Source organism: Schistosoma haematobium, chromosome 1 (assembly GCF_000699445.3).
Source record: "Schistosoma haematobium chromosome 1, whole genome shotgun sequence".
Lineage (NCBI taxonomy): Eukaryota > Metazoa > Platyhelminthes > Trematoda > Strigeidida > Schistosomatidae > Schistosoma > Schistosoma haematobium.
The window spans coordinates 37490424-37507100 of NC_067196.1; the positions used below are offsets into that span (position 1 = coordinate 37490424).

Sequence of the window (16677 nt, forward strand, 5' to 3'; positions counted from 1 at the left end):
ATGAGATGTAATTCTGGAGAAAAAAACACTCTGGTTGCCAACTATGTGACCTAGAGAAAAATGTAATCATATATACATAATATTAAAAAAACTATAGATTTTACTCAACTGATTGAGTAATTTTTTTAATTTTATGAAAGATAAAAGAGAAGTTGACTCAGTTTACACAGTTTTTTTAAATCTTCAATTGGCAATTTGTTGTGGAATAACTATTGGTGATTTTATAGAATCATCATTGTTTACGCTACACATTCTTTATGTTGTGATCATTTAGATTGTAAACTTAGTCCAACTAAATTTTAAGAAAAAAAAGTGTTAGTTATTCAGAATTATTTTTTGATAGATTGGCTAAAATGTTATGAGAATATAATGTACTTGTAATACATTGTATTTGTATTTATTTAATATACTGTTTAGATTACTTCAAATGATCTATTTACATTAATATTGAATAATCAATTCTTGAAATCTATTAATTATCACTTGAAATCATTTAAACTTGAAGATTCAACAAATGCCGAGTTGGATAAACTTTTTATGCCAAGGAACTTAGTAAGTGTGTTGTTTTTAAAAATAAAAATATTATATTGTACAACTTGTTACCTTAGTTGCTTATTCAACTGTTTTAAGTTAGTAATCAAAAGTGAGCTGACTCAATGTTTACCTATAGTTGTTAGAGTATATCGAAACAAATTTCCGGATATAACTGTTTTTATAGTCTCGTTTCATGATAAACCCTCACGAGGTGAGTATAATTCATTCAGTTCAACTTATAAAACGTGTCTATAACCAGAATAAGTATGGCTGAAACATGAATTTTATGAGGGCTTTTATCATAGAAAACATTGGTAATATAATGGCTATTGAAAAACCGTTCAGTGGGTTTCTAAGAGGTCACAGTAGTACGCTTGAATTCACTCTGTGATGTTGTATCAGATATCTGAGTTTATAACAAGTTCAGACTTTCAGAATAGTCCGCCTACTGGTTGATATTCAAATCTAATAGACATTAGGTTATTATGAATTATTCATTTATATCTCAATAACTAATCAGTAGTGTGGTTTCAAAACTAATTTCAAGAACGTTCCGTGTTTAATGATCGAACAACCAAAGTGGGAAGAAACAATTACGTAAAGATGATTAACATATTCATTTGTTATATATATATATATATATATATATATATATATATATTCTGTGTAATAAATCGACTAGTTAAATAGTTTATTTTACATAATTCACGTACAAAAGTAATAGATTATGTAATGTTCCATATAAATCATAATATTAAATGCTAAAAGTGCTTAAGCATTCATCAAATAGTGGTTTTTATAGTTGCCTTAAGTATATTACGTTAAACAAGTTACTTGAACCGGAATCAATTAATTCTTATTGTTTCATGTGAATAAAAGTATGTCACCTATGTAAAATGTATATGTGTACTTTAGTCTTTCAATTTTTAAATTTACATAAATGCCTATTAAATTGATCATATAATGAATACTAGCTTTGTGACGTTTTCCATTTAAACATATCATGTGACACAAAAAAGCGGTTTTCAGTAGTTTTACATACGGTAATGCATAGTCTCTTAACTATTCATATCAACTGACATTGCCAGGTTATGGTTGATGATTTGAACCTGAAAGATTTTGTGAAATTTTTGAGGAATATATCTGCCTATGCAAAGAGGTAAAAACCAAAATTGAAATGAATAAAAATTAGTCAAATGAGTTAATTATAATGTATTGTTGAAAGATAGCAACAGAACAACTATTATTATGTAATTCTAAGTTGGTCATATTTAAGATTTCTATAAAACATATGGCATACAATCTATCATGGATCACAGTGTAAAGTGATTAGTAGATTATCCCAAACAGAAAATAAGTCGGAATTGAAGAAATAAATGGCTAATTATATGTAACTAAAAGGATTCCTAATCTAATGTGGTAGTGTTTTAGTATACTTTGTTTAGAGTAACAAGGTGTTTGCAGTTTTTATAGTGGCGTTAAGGTTTACCGATTTCGGAACAGAATTGCAGAAATGCCTTTGAATTCTTCTGATTTCAACTTGTAATTAATGACTTCTTTGTTTGCAGTTTACATATTAACACGCTCGAAAACTCTTGAGTTTCCGATCGCAATAATATCGGATTCATATTCTTAGAATTAGATAAAAAGAACTGTTTTTTTCTTTGAATGTAGTAATTTCATTAACCGAATTCGGTAAAAGGAGATTGTGTGTAAATCTTTGTATTTGATAATAATCCATAGTTTCATTCCATAAATTATTTCGAAATTGATGTTGGCTGTTTGTGGATCGTTAAACTGAGACTCAGTGGTTTAAAGATATCGTATTATATATCAGACGTAATCGTACTGAATCCGAACATACGTAGGATGATGTACTCGTCATTATTGAACTTGGGAAAGATGTACATTCAGACGTACTTAATCTTCAATAATCTACTGGTCATCGCCCATATTGATAAAAACTTTAAATTGGGTAATTTTCACGGAAATCCTATCTCAACACTTATCTGTTCTCATCGCAATTATGGATTTTTTTCACCATTTATATTATGCCTTTGTTGTCATAATACAATTTTGAGATAATTTATTGGAGTTTATATCAAATTAGGCTTTATACAATCCTACTGTAAATATATAATAAAACCAATATCCTAAAGCCTGAAACTGAGCCAGTAGTAAATAACTGAATGATTGAGCTACAGTCGAGAATTCCCTTTAAAAGTTAACACGCTACTACCACACTTTTTGTATAAGACAGAATAGAGGGAATACGACTGTAAATAAATTAATATGAACGAAGAAACTATAAAAGATCGTTGATACTTAAAAACAACAGGACTTTGCCTAAAATTTATTTTCACATTAGTTAACCGTTAGCTGTCACATCTATTCTTAATCATGATCTAGTTATAACAAAAATTTGATTTGTATCAATTATAGTAATTTATCCCATTTCTAGTTATTAGTATGAGCATAATAATTATGAAAACTTGATTGATAACTTTTATGTAATGAAAAAATAATCTTCTTCAATCAATAGACGGATAAAAATTGAGGGAATATATTCATTTGAAAATTTATGTGGGATTTTATTATTATTATTATTATTATTATTCGGCTATAATAATGTCGCTGACATTCAAGAGAATATGTTCAATGAACCCAGTCAGAACTTATTTAGATAAAAGGAAAAAAAAATATTAAAAAAATCATTAAAGAACAGATCACTATATCACTAAATCCTCATGATAAATATTTACAAAGTTTAGATTTTATAAATTTCATCAATTCTAATACCCCTAGAAATAGATCTACTACTTTTTTTCCAAGGTCAATATTATCCAATTTACATAATAATCATTATGTGTTTTTAATTTTATGTGCACTGATTTAATACACCTAATTCATTGTTCACCATTAAATATGAATGCATAAATTAACTAGAATTAATTCATTTAACCAAATAGTAGTGTTTATTTAAGTGTTAAACTATCGATATCTGTTACTATGTAAGAAATAAAAGTATACGATTTCTCTTTAAAGATTTCTAATTAAGAAGAAAACACTTACTATTGTAAATGAATTTAGGTAGATTTTAACTATTTAGCAATAAATGTCATAAATGTTAAAGAATGGTAAAATTGTTTAATATATAGGATAGAATATATCTGAACTTAAATGTCGTTTGGAATATTTATGATTTAACAATAGGAGTGCACTATATTCCTTAAATTTGGTGTTTTTAAACTGTTCAAGTGGTAAGAATATTGATGAAACAAGTCAAATACTTTGAATTAAGTTTATTTATATCATGAGGTCGTTAACATGTTTTATGTAGACACATCTTCTATACATTATAAACTTGAGTTGACGTATTCTAACATGGATAAACTGGTCCTAAGTAAAGCACGGTTATAAGTTAACTTTTATGTCAGCTACTAATATGTCGATCGACTGTAATTATGAATGTTATAGCAACATTATAGAACTTTCTAGATCACATTTGAACCCACTAGCGAAGCAGTGTTCTATCACATATTGGTGTGTTTAAATAAATTCATGGTAAACTTTCATTCCTACAAGGAATGAACATTGTTTAGAGTAAAAATTAAAATACGGTTATGATTCACTTCCTACAAGTTACTTACAAACTCATTTTAAGTTCTGTGAAATGGATGTTTTTTGTTAAGACACTTTTTATCAATATTTTCTTTCTTTCCTTATTCCCATATAGTGTTTACCACTTATTCTTCATATGAAAGATGAATCCCGTCAAACAAACACATTAAATCTTTTAACAAAACTAACTGCTGATACCAAAAGGTAAGTCTTTTAGATATTTTAAATGTTTATAATTATAGTTACATATTAGTTTCTAATTGTAAGAAAATGTTGAGTTATATATATTTGCATGCAGACTAATGGCGTTCACATTATCAAGTGCATTGTCAATAACTTGACGTAGTACAAAAAGATTAAAGAGGAGTGACAATAGATGAACCTGGTTTTAATCACAATGAATAATTCGGTGATTTAATTGAAGTAGTGAAAAAATGGAGATATGAACTAGGAGTTGATATTTTATTATAAGTGATAGTATGCTTTCATCTAATTACCAATAAAGTTTATTAGATTATGTATTTGTAGTATTTCGTTTCAATAACATTATAACAGAAATAGTTATGAATTCACTTCGTATTGTTTACTTGAATCTTCCCATTGATGCTTAGGACTGCAATTTATCAGTCTATTATTGGTATATGTGCTCACTATGTACATTGCCTTAATTCACAAGCATGATAAGCAAAATGGATAGTGGAAGCAGTGGAATCCAGGACGCGCGTTTCGTTCTATCAGAGACGCGTCAGCTGGATGTACCTGCATCTCAGGGTTCATGTTTATTCTGTGAATTAAGGCAATATCGAGGCAATACGCATATTATACACATATCTCAATAAGCGACTGATCAATTGCAGTCCTAAACATCAATGAGAGGATTCAAGTAAACAATACCAAGTGAATTTAAACTTCACCTAATTGCACAAGCAAGTGGATATCAGTACTTACTAGCTAAGTGGATAACGCGATGACGTTTGAAGCGAACGGTACTGGCTTCAAGTCTCAGAGTGAATACCAAATCTGAGGTGCAAGTACATCCAGCTAACAAGTCTCAAATAAGACAAAGCTTACGTTCTGGATTCCACTTCTGGTCACCATCCATCTTTGTTTAGAAATAGTTATGGTTATAAATATACTTGTTTAACTTTTAAAATAAATTTATTTAAGGTGTTTTTAGTATAAATATTTTACTTGGCCTATCGTTAATAGATATCTGTAATACATGACGTTTTAACGATCGAAAGTTTCCATTTTTAGTTGTCATATTTTAAATTTATGTTATACTATATGAAAAAAAGTGCCTAACCTCTGTTTGAATGCCATTTCAGAAAAACAAACTAGGGTTTGAACAAATTCATTAAAATCAGATATATCTACTATATACATGGTTAGATATATAGTAATTTTATGTATAAGATGATTTAGGCACAACAACAGACTTTGTAAAAATTGTAATTATTGAAAAGGATAAAGCTAACATTATCGATACACTAAATAAGTGATATATATTTAATGTGTTGTTTAGAGATTTTACTCTTGAAATAAGTTAATATATTGGTGAACTTTAATTCTCATCGAGTAAATTCAAACGAAAGATGTACGAGAATATTATTTTTTAAAATTAAATCGTCATTAGTCGTTTTCTAGTCGATCAATGGTTAGTGCCCAACTAAAGAACATACTTATTATTAGATTAGCGAGTATCTGCTCGCGCGACTTGAACATGGTCATCTTATTTTTTTAAGTTCTACCAACTGGATTAGATCTCATTTTTGCGTGTAACTGTAGACATGGAAATCAGAGCTAAAAACCCTTGTTTTTGCGCCCATAAGACGTTCGAAATATCAGTGTTCACACATCAAGTAGTCGACGCTATTACAATAAGTGTATTAGATACAATTGTGCTCTGTACTTCTATAAAGTAAACAAAGCTATCTTATTTTCACTTCCTTACTAACCAGTGTATAAGCCCCATATTTTTTTGCCGACGAAGCCTTTTGATATTCACCCAGTGTTGTTTATCTGAAAAAATATTGTCATTCATATATCAAAAACGAAGTCTGAAAAACTGTATACCGGAATGCAATGTGTGTCAAAAGTGAGATTGTTTTCCCAATAAATGGTTTACCAAAAAACAGAATATACAGAAAACTAAATAAAATAACAAATGTGAGAAATCACAAAAAAACGTGACATGACCGCGGTAATTAAATTAGTGAAATGCTACTCCTTTGAAGTTGATAGTTTTTATTCATCTGAAAGTAGACTCTACATTGGACGATGAGAACTACGTCACCTTTTGATCTAAGGGTAGGAGGAACAAGAGTATATGAATATACAATTTCACACTTAGAAGAATTAAATTTTTGGGGCAAACCATAACTTAATAACAAATGGTTAGATTGAGTATTTGCTATAAACGTATAATGTAGTAAAACTGTACTGAAATTGCTCGACTAGTGTTAACCCTGAATAATTTAATTTTATATATAATTTCAACCTAATGGATATTGATTTGATTCTCAAAAGTTTTAATTTGAGATCGCATATCCTAAACAGTATTTTGACCTTCTTCCCATGATTAGTCAAAAATCTTTTATCTTACTATTAAATTCGATTTATTGCTCATCATAATAAGTTATGGAATGTATTTCATCATTATCTTTAACTTGGAATTCCCTTGATTAGTGTAGTATTTTTTATCCATGAATATAAATATTATTGTATATTAAGGTAGTAGATTTGATAAAAATCTCAGTAACAACAATCTCGTTCTCCTATGTGCACTGTTCTAATTTGTCTCTTAATTTCTTTTAATCTAAACTTTTCTTCGAAAATTCCGGTCGATGTTCAGCAAACAGTTTTATTTAGTTTACATTTTCGAAATTATTCCATTTAAAAGTGCATAGATGATCAACTTCACACCTTTAAGACTATATTTTGGAGAAAAAAGAGTAGCTTTCATTTTAATGAGTGGTGAGTTATTTTACCTCAACTCTCATTAATTCGAAGTATCACTGAATTAATAAACTTTTAGGGAAAAAGAGTTCTAAATGAAAAATTATATTTCGTTTTGAATATATATATATATATATATATATATATATATATATATATATATATATATATATATATAGACATTACCATGGCAACATTAGAAGTTCTGCTTACAAAATATCTAGCTTTAACACCATCATCCGATCTAAGATTTAGTTTTGTCCATCTGATGTTTAGTGATGCTAACTAGAGTGAATCAGTCAGTCAGTCAGCTACAACGTAGAACCAGGCACATATATGCATCGATCCACGTTGCCATACCTCGTTGGTACAACAAGATGAACACCAAATTCATAGAAGTAGTTAATTCAGTGATGGTAATATATAAAGGAAAGATTTTATATAGGGATATGATACAGAAAGAAAGAATTAGTTCGTAGAAAGAAAGTTATAAAGCAATTTTAATCTCACGGTTTAAGGGAAGACAAACAGTGTATACACCTACGCCGTCGTGATCGTTTCTGAGCGCTGTCACCCAGAGTCTCCAACCGTTGGTTGGAATAGTCACGTGAACCCCAACCAAGTAGTCAGCATCTACCAACATGGCTCAGACCAGAAGTTAGTGACTTTGTAGGCCGATGCCACGTTTTTGGTTTGGCCACTCCGAATTCTCTTCCAACCATCCCTAACACTGGTCAGCATTGTGCGTCGTGGTAATCAGTGTTCAGGCATACCTCTAACAGCATTCTAGTGAATAAAATTATTTGTAGTTGATTTCATTTACATCTTAATCAATAAATCTACGTAACTCAGTGATTACTTAGTCTGTCATTTCATTTAAGTATTGTTAATTGGTGATGCTTAGCTTGTGTTCATTTATTTATGCTAAATGGAATAACTTTTTACAATGTAAGCATACTTTTGTGTATATCTGTTTTTGCATGTGATAAAAGTAGCTTTTGTTTGACTATTCACATGTGCATGTATCCATAGTAAAGTGATGATATTTATGCCAATATCAGTGTACTGAAACACAATCGCTATTACACAAGTGACACATTACAGAAATTTATCACTCTAGTTTACGCACATACGAATAACTTAAATAATATTAATTTGATCATATTTATTCTGATTACAAATATTCTTATATTTACTGTGTAAATAGAAAAACACAATGGTTTAACTAAAATCATATAAGATATGGTTTATGAAAAAGAACTAATTACCTTCATTAGTAAACATTTTAAAATGAACTTTAGTGAATCTATAAAATAAGCTTGTTTCATGTGTATGTCAAACTGCATAAACATGTTCAGATCGTTCTATTGTTCAAAGTTAAATTTATAATTAAAACGCAAAACGTTCTTTTACTGATTAGTGATGAAGTGATGTTGATTTATTATCATTGACTTGCATATTTATTCGAGAAAATGATCAACGTTAAGGCTAGGATTTAAGTTTAGTTAATGCTTAAGCATCAAAGTTCCAAATCTTGCTGCTAACAAGATCTTATTCCAACTGTGCAAATTCAATATGTAAATTGAATCTTATCAGAGAGAATAAGATAACGATGTGCACAAAACGTCATATAACTATTGGGTTTTTCTCTATTTAAGACAGAATGTATATAATATGCTGAATCATACGTAATTATTGTCATTATTATCACCTTTATTATTCACCTTTCTTATAATTATTAAGTAGACTATTATCTCCTACACGTTTCGTTTCATTTTATTTTATTTTTCTAACTTCTTAATTGATATGCGATCTTCTTCTGACATTTGAAATTGTATAATCTTCACTTTCGACGTTTAGTATGTTCAACTCTAACATGGTACGCCTCTGACAGATGCAGAAAATAATACAAGTACATTTTTCACTTCAAAACCATAACTTTTATTTACAGTACTAAAAACGCGTGAATTATACTTTCAAGTAATTGCAGCTCACGAAGCATAACTTTTTAATTTCTTCAAACTTATAAACATCAGCTTTACCTTGCATTCTAGTGAACTTCAGGATCAAAGGTGCACAACATGACTTCCGTATACAGAACGTATTTTTACATTAAAAGCATCAGGATAAAGAGAGATATCTATCAGATGTTTACTGTATTAGAACTAGGACTTTCAGTTATTTAATCATTTATGCAAGTGCAATTGTCATTACCAAAGTTTGACTTTATATTTTCAGACGACCTGAGCATTGAGTAGACTGTTACTAATACAAATAATATATTTGTAATATCTCGACCAGTAGGAAAATTAAAATTTGTGTTGTTTCATGACTCATTATCAGAACTTCTTCGGGGAATAAACTCAAGTTTAAATAGTACAAAGGAACAAAACGAAAATATATAGTTATCAGTATAGGGTTGTTGAGATTATTTAGTTTTGATTGAAATCACAAATGGATCAATGTTAAACCACCTGGAAGCACTTGAAGGCCATTTCGTCTCAGTAGAGGACTCCTCAGCAGTGCGCATCCGTTTAGTACAACCAATAAAAAAGCAGATTTGATCAAGTCAATGTGGCCAAAGTGATTTAAATGAGACATAGTTATGTATTTGTGTGTGTTATTAAGTGAGAAGTGTGACATTTTTAATATGAAAGAATAGAGTATGAATTTCTGTAGATCCGAATTTTAATGATGTACTAAGTTATTTAATTAAATGCTGGCATATCAAGTAAGTAGTGTGAATAGACTACTTATTCCAGGATCTGAAGATAATAAACAAAAATAGTAAATGTCATCATTCTTTCTGCCATACTGTTATCAATACACATTATATTACAGTTTAGAATGTTTTCTATACTTTAGTTATAAAGTCTACGACAAATTCACTTTGACATTATGTGTTGTATGTGTGGCAACATTTTGTCAGTAATCTCTACAATTGACAATAATTGTAATTTTAGATTAAATACGCAAAATGTTATGTTCCTAATTAAATTCGAGTAATCATAGTCCTTTATGTCTTACGTTAGATTAGTGAAGACAATCAAAGGAAAGCTAGGTGACATTCTGGTATGTCACTTCTACAATAGACCGTATAGCCAACGTTGAAGTAAACTGATACACCATATGAATCAATAATTAACTACACATAAAGTCCTGATGTCTGCTCTTATTGCTATATGTGAATCTGTTTACAGTTTTTCTGACAGCCACTTTTCCGCTTTTAGTCTTTTTGCTAACTCCGGCTTAAAAATAAGCATTTTCGAGTTGAATGAAGTTGTTTAAATTACAAAAATAACTTCGTTACTTAGGCTTAGCTTTGTTATTTAAATTCTATCGTAAAATTATTTTCTGTGTGTTGATAACTTGTTGAACTAAACTGTGTTGTTTAATGGGTTTCCAGTGCTTCGTTGTTTACTCGTACTAATCACTAACCTGACTCATTAAACCACTGCAACAGTAACATGAAAAGCCTAAATGACACAGTTATGCATATAATATGTTTACTTATAATTATCAATTTTCATAGTTTCTATCACGTACTGATCTTAGTTAGACAGCCGCTGAAAAGCAGGAAGCCTTGAACAACTATTTTATCCTAGTATGGGACTTCTCGGAAGTCCAGATCCACAACACCACAGGGGGTCGAGCCCAGGACATTTCTCGTAAGACAAAACCTTTCAATAAAATTTATCTACAATCTTATAATCACCTGTTCATTCGGAGCTGTCGACATTTGAGTTATTTGAAAAGTCACTGTTTTTTTTAAGCAAAATTGAGACTTCTACAGACTAATTATTAGTTTATCTATGATTAATTTGATACTTTATAGGTCTTACTGATGTTTATTTTTACAGAGTCATCATCGAATATGTTTATAAACCTATCAGTAGCTCTGAATTTGTCTCAATGCAAATCCTACTGAATTTTGAGACAAGTAACTTAATAATACAAGAGATCGCAAAAGAAACAAATAATATTCAATATGCTGAAAAAGAGATAACATATATTCCTGAACAGATATGTAAAATGAAATTCAGTTGGTACAATAACACACTAAAGGTAAGTGACTTCACCAATTTCAATTTCTATTTAATTGATATTTTGGTAATCACCTTTGATTGTAATTAAAAAATCAATATGACAACAATGGTTGAGATTAAAGTTATAACTTCTAACGTTCAAAGTGTTTCATCACAAAATTCAAACTTTTTCTATTAAAGTTAACTTCATGTTTATGAGTTCAGTGATTGATGAGTTTGTGATACCTACATTTTCAAAAATTATCAACTGAAAATCCTCATTTTCCCCCCGGAAACAGACTTGAGAACTGAAATATTAGATGTAGTGGTTAGATTTTAAACACTAGTATATGTATATCTAATTAATTGATATTTGTAGCACAAAATATCTAAAATTACTCTTTTGTTAGTACAGTACGTGTTTTTATTCCTACTCTAAAAGATTATCAAAGCAGAATCTTGTTATAGTTTTAGTATATCATTATTCGTTTTTAGGAGATGTATTTATGAACAAATCATGCTGATTGAATCATGAATTACTGTAGTTAGACTTTCCATATTTCGAAAGAAATGTACCTGAACTGAATCATACTGTCATCATTAATAATTTAGGTTGCATATTATTATTATTATTAGTGTGAATGAATACTCAGGTGGGGACAACCAATTTGTTTGTAGACATAAGTACCATACACCACACTATTAGTAATATTGTACGGCTTTTACCTTGAATAAATTTCATTTCTACCATTTATGGGAATTAAATTTTCTACTTTAATAACAGAAACTGAAAATTTACTTTACATGACAGATCTTTCTGAAGCAATTAATTTTTTTCATTATAGTACATACATTTTCAGTTGAAACCTGAGACACATTTAAAGCTTTACTGAACTTTTTCATGTGTATTGACAAGAAATTAGACTTTGTTATTGAGTCCTACTTTTCGTTCATAGAAATTTCTATTTGTTCCATAAGCTAAAACAGTCAGGAGATTTCCTATTGAAAAATGAATCAACGTCCTATTTTTAGTTATACTGATTGACATTATCGATTCTATTAACTTGACTTAATTTTTCTAAAATCAACACTATAAACTTTATTTATATTATTATCTTTACTGTTAGGTACTTCTTAATAGTGACGAATCAATGATGTACAATTTTGAACAGTATTATCCTCTTCAATTCTTATCACATATTCGAATCAATGGAGATTTCATGCTTTTAAATGCAGGACTTCAATCGGATGAATAATATAATTTATTTAGCCAGGGTATTTACAATACATATATGTCTCCTAGCAAAAATGAATACAAATACGATATACATATACATTGGATGATTCGTGACGTTTTAACCATGACTGATACAACTGACATCATAAAAAAAATTAAGTGTATTTTCCTTATTCATTAATTACTCTACTCCACTTTATTTTCTTTTCGAATATTTCAAAATAAAATTTGTTAAACATTATTTTATAGTTAAAGTATTCTCTTCTTGATGTGTGTTGATTGATATACAAATGTGTCTTATTCATTATTCTTTTTATCTCACTATTATTATTATTACGTTTAATGACAATACACTCAAACTCCTAATTTCTAGAAGGTTCCTGTTTTCTTTTTTTCTTCATTGAAATCCATATGATTTTTCATTATCATTTTATTCAGTAAATTTATTCTATATAAATTTATATCTTGAATATATACTGATTTATCATATTATTCAATCTATATTACGATTGGTTTAAAAGTAATATTGTAATAGATCTGTTCAGTATTGTATCGTATTGATAGTTGACCGGTATTACCTATACATTTTACTAGTTGTATTCATTCAATAAATAAAGTAATTAAAAGCAATTAGAAGATAATAATAATAATAATGACGAGCTTTATTTAGTATAGTTTAAATGTTTTCGGTTATTTTATTATTATAGTTGTAGGTAAACTTTTTTAAAAAAAATCGTTTTGTTTTCTTCTAATTAACGTTGATTTCTATTGTTAATGATTTAAGTTTCTTTTCATTGTTTCCCACTTTAAATTTCGATTCATGATTGTTTTAATTTTCACTATTTGTGAAATGAGTAAATTACATTTTACCCATTTAAAAATACAACAATAGAATGTGAAGAACACAGTAGTTGTTATGCAAAACGAAAATAAATTTTCAAAAAAATAATAATCATAATAATGAGTACTTAGATATAATTTGGAAAGAATGTTTTTGGGACAGTTAGCAACTATGAAAAAAAGTCAAGATAATAACATTTCTAAATACTCTCCATTTAACTAAAAATATTGAAAACTGGTCATATTTAATCTGATTTATACAAGATTTTATTGAACAGTCAATGTGTCTGTATGAATAGTTAATATCGGTATGAAATTGGTTTGTGTTGAATTACTATTTCTATGTTGATTAATTTGTGTTGATGTATTATAATCAGCTAGCAATTATATTGTAGCACTTCTATTTCTATTGTATTTTATTCGAAAAACAAAAAATTCATAAAATATATTTATAGATAGAATCATCAATGTATTTCTTTTCATTTTTAATCATTAAAAAGGTTTACACATTAAGTGAAATATCTTGATGATAAATGATGATTGTAAAATTTATTAGTTGACCTATGAAAATATTTATTGTCGGAAGTGATCTAGAATATACAGATTACTTAATTTAATCATTAACTCACAAATCGATATGAAGATAGATCATCAGATCCTTCATTTCTTGATGTTGTTTGAGATTAATGCTTTCCAAACAAAAACAATACTTACTCGAACCAAGTGAAGTTATAAAAAAAATAACATGCTACGAATGATCATGAATATATTATGTTAAAGTACTTGATGATCATTATAAAAATGATTTTATTGACAAATATTATAGGGACAGAAATAAGAACTCTGAGTTAAATTATTTTTTTTGCATGGATTTAAATTATATTTTGGTAATGCAATGAGAAGAAGTTTATCAGAATTCTGTGATATATTTGCGCAATACATTTCGAACAATTTGGATAGACAGACACAATCCTCCATTGAGAAACATTTGGTTGAGACTGGTCATTAGGTTGACATCAAGCCAGCATGTGTAATGTTACACAAAAGTTTTAAAGGATGTATACTAAAGTGTATTGAAGCCTTGGCTATACGGAAATTGAAACCCCCTTTGTGCGTCCAAAAACAATTTGTCCTTACACTTAACCTATCCTGGTAATAATGATTTATTATCCAGAGTGGTATTCACATGGCTTTTGTGTACTTTATTATTTTTCCTTTGTTATGACTTACCCTTAATCTGTCTAGTTGACCTTTTAATTTTCATATATAAATGTTCTTAACAAGTATATGTGTGATCAGATAATTCGAAATGTATTGCGCAAATATATCACATAATTCTGATAAACCTAGTCTTCTCATTGCATTATCGAAATTTATCAAAGGGACTAAGTGTTTCAAATTTTATATTTTGGCAAACAAATAGTAAATTTGTTGGAATTGTATTTGGGAAGAATATCTTTCTGTAGAATGTTTCATAAAATACAGAAATAATAAGTTGTATAGATGAATGGTACGGTATTGTACATATGTTTTTCCCCACAATTTCACTTTGTTCTGACAAAGGTTCTACTTGTAGCCTCTCTATTTTTGAAGTAACTCAGTAATAAACGTTTACTTCCTGTCCTGTTTTAAAGTTTAAAGTACAAGATATATCCAACTGAAGGTGAGATTTATTAGTAAATTTTCGATATAATAGTATATCTGAGTGGCTATTCTTGCTTAATAATATAATGATTCTTCGAGTTTTTCTTATCTAAGAAATGTTGTAAATGATTATTTATTAGAATTTGTTTGAAGAAGTGAAAGTTTTGTGATTGTCATAAAACTTATCTATGTCTTTGCAAACAATTTGTCAACATCCCATCTTTTGATTTAAAATGCATTGAAACTTTAATGGCGTTGTGTTAATTTCTGAAGCTGTTCTAATTAATAAAAAATGTATTCACAAACTAAACATTTCCTAACATGAAACAGATCGACAGGAAGTATTTCTATGATAAACAAATGATAAAAACTAATAATGACAAATAAAATTTTTTAATAGGATATAATTCTGAAACACATTGTATTCAAGTACAAACGGAAGTAAAGCTTACATGTAAGCAAGCATTAAATACTTATGTGTATCGAATACATTATTTAATTTTCATACATCTGACATATATCTATATAAGAAATAGCATCTACACTGTGGCGAGCATGATCAAACAAACATTCTACATTAATGGATCTACAAAGCCATCTCTCATTTAATCAGCATCATCAATAAAGTATCCCTTCACTTTCGAATTGATTGACTTTGGAGGTTACCGATTTTTCAATTAAAACTGTAAGAAACCTATTTCGACACAAGCCATTAATAGGACAAACTTATAAATCATTAAAATATTTATGATTTTACAAATAATTTTGATAAAACGAGCAGCAATTTTATTTGTGCTCTTGCTGCATAAATAAAAAAAGTATATTAGACATTAATGTATAACTTTCGTAATCCTATGTCAATAGCTATGAAGGGAATACGCTTTCGAAAGTGATCAACATAAACATGCATCTTCAGTTGGAAATAAAAACAAACGTAGAAGTGTATTCAATTTTAAAATAAAAAGTAAATTTACTGTACTATTTCGACCGTGCTTCACAAATAACACTATACTTTCCTTCGTACTGTTAAGGAAACAGTAATTTAACAAATTACTTTCTGTAATATAAGATTGTGGTGTGTGCTACTTATATTAACATAAGTAGTATATGATGTTAGTCGTGAACAGAAGGTCTGGCAGCAGAGAGACAAGAGAATCAAACGGTAAAGAATGGAACAAGATGCAGTTTGTATAAAAATGCAAGAACAATGAAGTCTGGGTCATTTTGAGACAATTTTCAAATTAAGCATTTGCTTTATGATTCTTAGATTTTATTAACAAGTCCTGTAATTTTGTGTTAAGTACATTCGATTGTCTCCACTCGTGCTCTAATCACTACAAGATTGTTTAAATAACAAACAATGAATAGTATTGAAACTATTCAATGGTGTTCTATTTAGAATTTACTGAAACAATGAAATCATTAACAATTCTAATAGACTTTACAAGTTCATAAATCAATATCTTGAATAAAATCAACTAATTAATTATTTTATTCATTAATTTTTATTATATTACTGCCAAATAAATAAGATGTAGACAAATATACTTTTTTGTTTTATGTACGTATCTCAATATATAGGCGCCAAATATTGGCTAATTATTGTGTGCAATCTGAACTAATTCATTTGTCTTTATTTTGTTAATTTTCACTGTGTTTTTTTCTTTTTTGTTTTGTAATTTGTGCACTTATTTAGAAAAAAGTGTTATAACACTATAAATCGTTAAAGTGCAGTATTTTATTATTATAGAAAAATATTAAAACAAAAGGAAAAGCTGCCAATCATCAACATAGAAAGTAAATAAGTTTGATTACACT

General features: G+C 28.5%; 1 protein-coding gene across 1 annotated transcript in view; it reads left to right on the forward strand.

Annotated features, from left to right (window-relative positions):
- The window catches only part of MS3_00009285 (uncharacterized protein), a 37716-nt gene extending 22082 nt beyond the window's left edge, over nt 1–15634 (forward strand). Inside the window, exons 8-11 of the mRNA XM_051217640.1 lie at nt 418–552; nt 4271–4359; nt 10974–11178; nt 12266–15634. Coding sequence (XP_051073951.1) covers nt 418–552; nt 4271–4359; nt 10974–11178; nt 12266–12394 — 558 coding nt within the window. The 3' untranslated portion in view covers nt 12395–15634. The remainder of the gene's footprint in view (nt 1–417; nt 553–4270; nt 4360–10973; nt 11179–12265) is intronic.
- Nucleotides 15635–16677: the final 1043 nt, after the last annotated feature.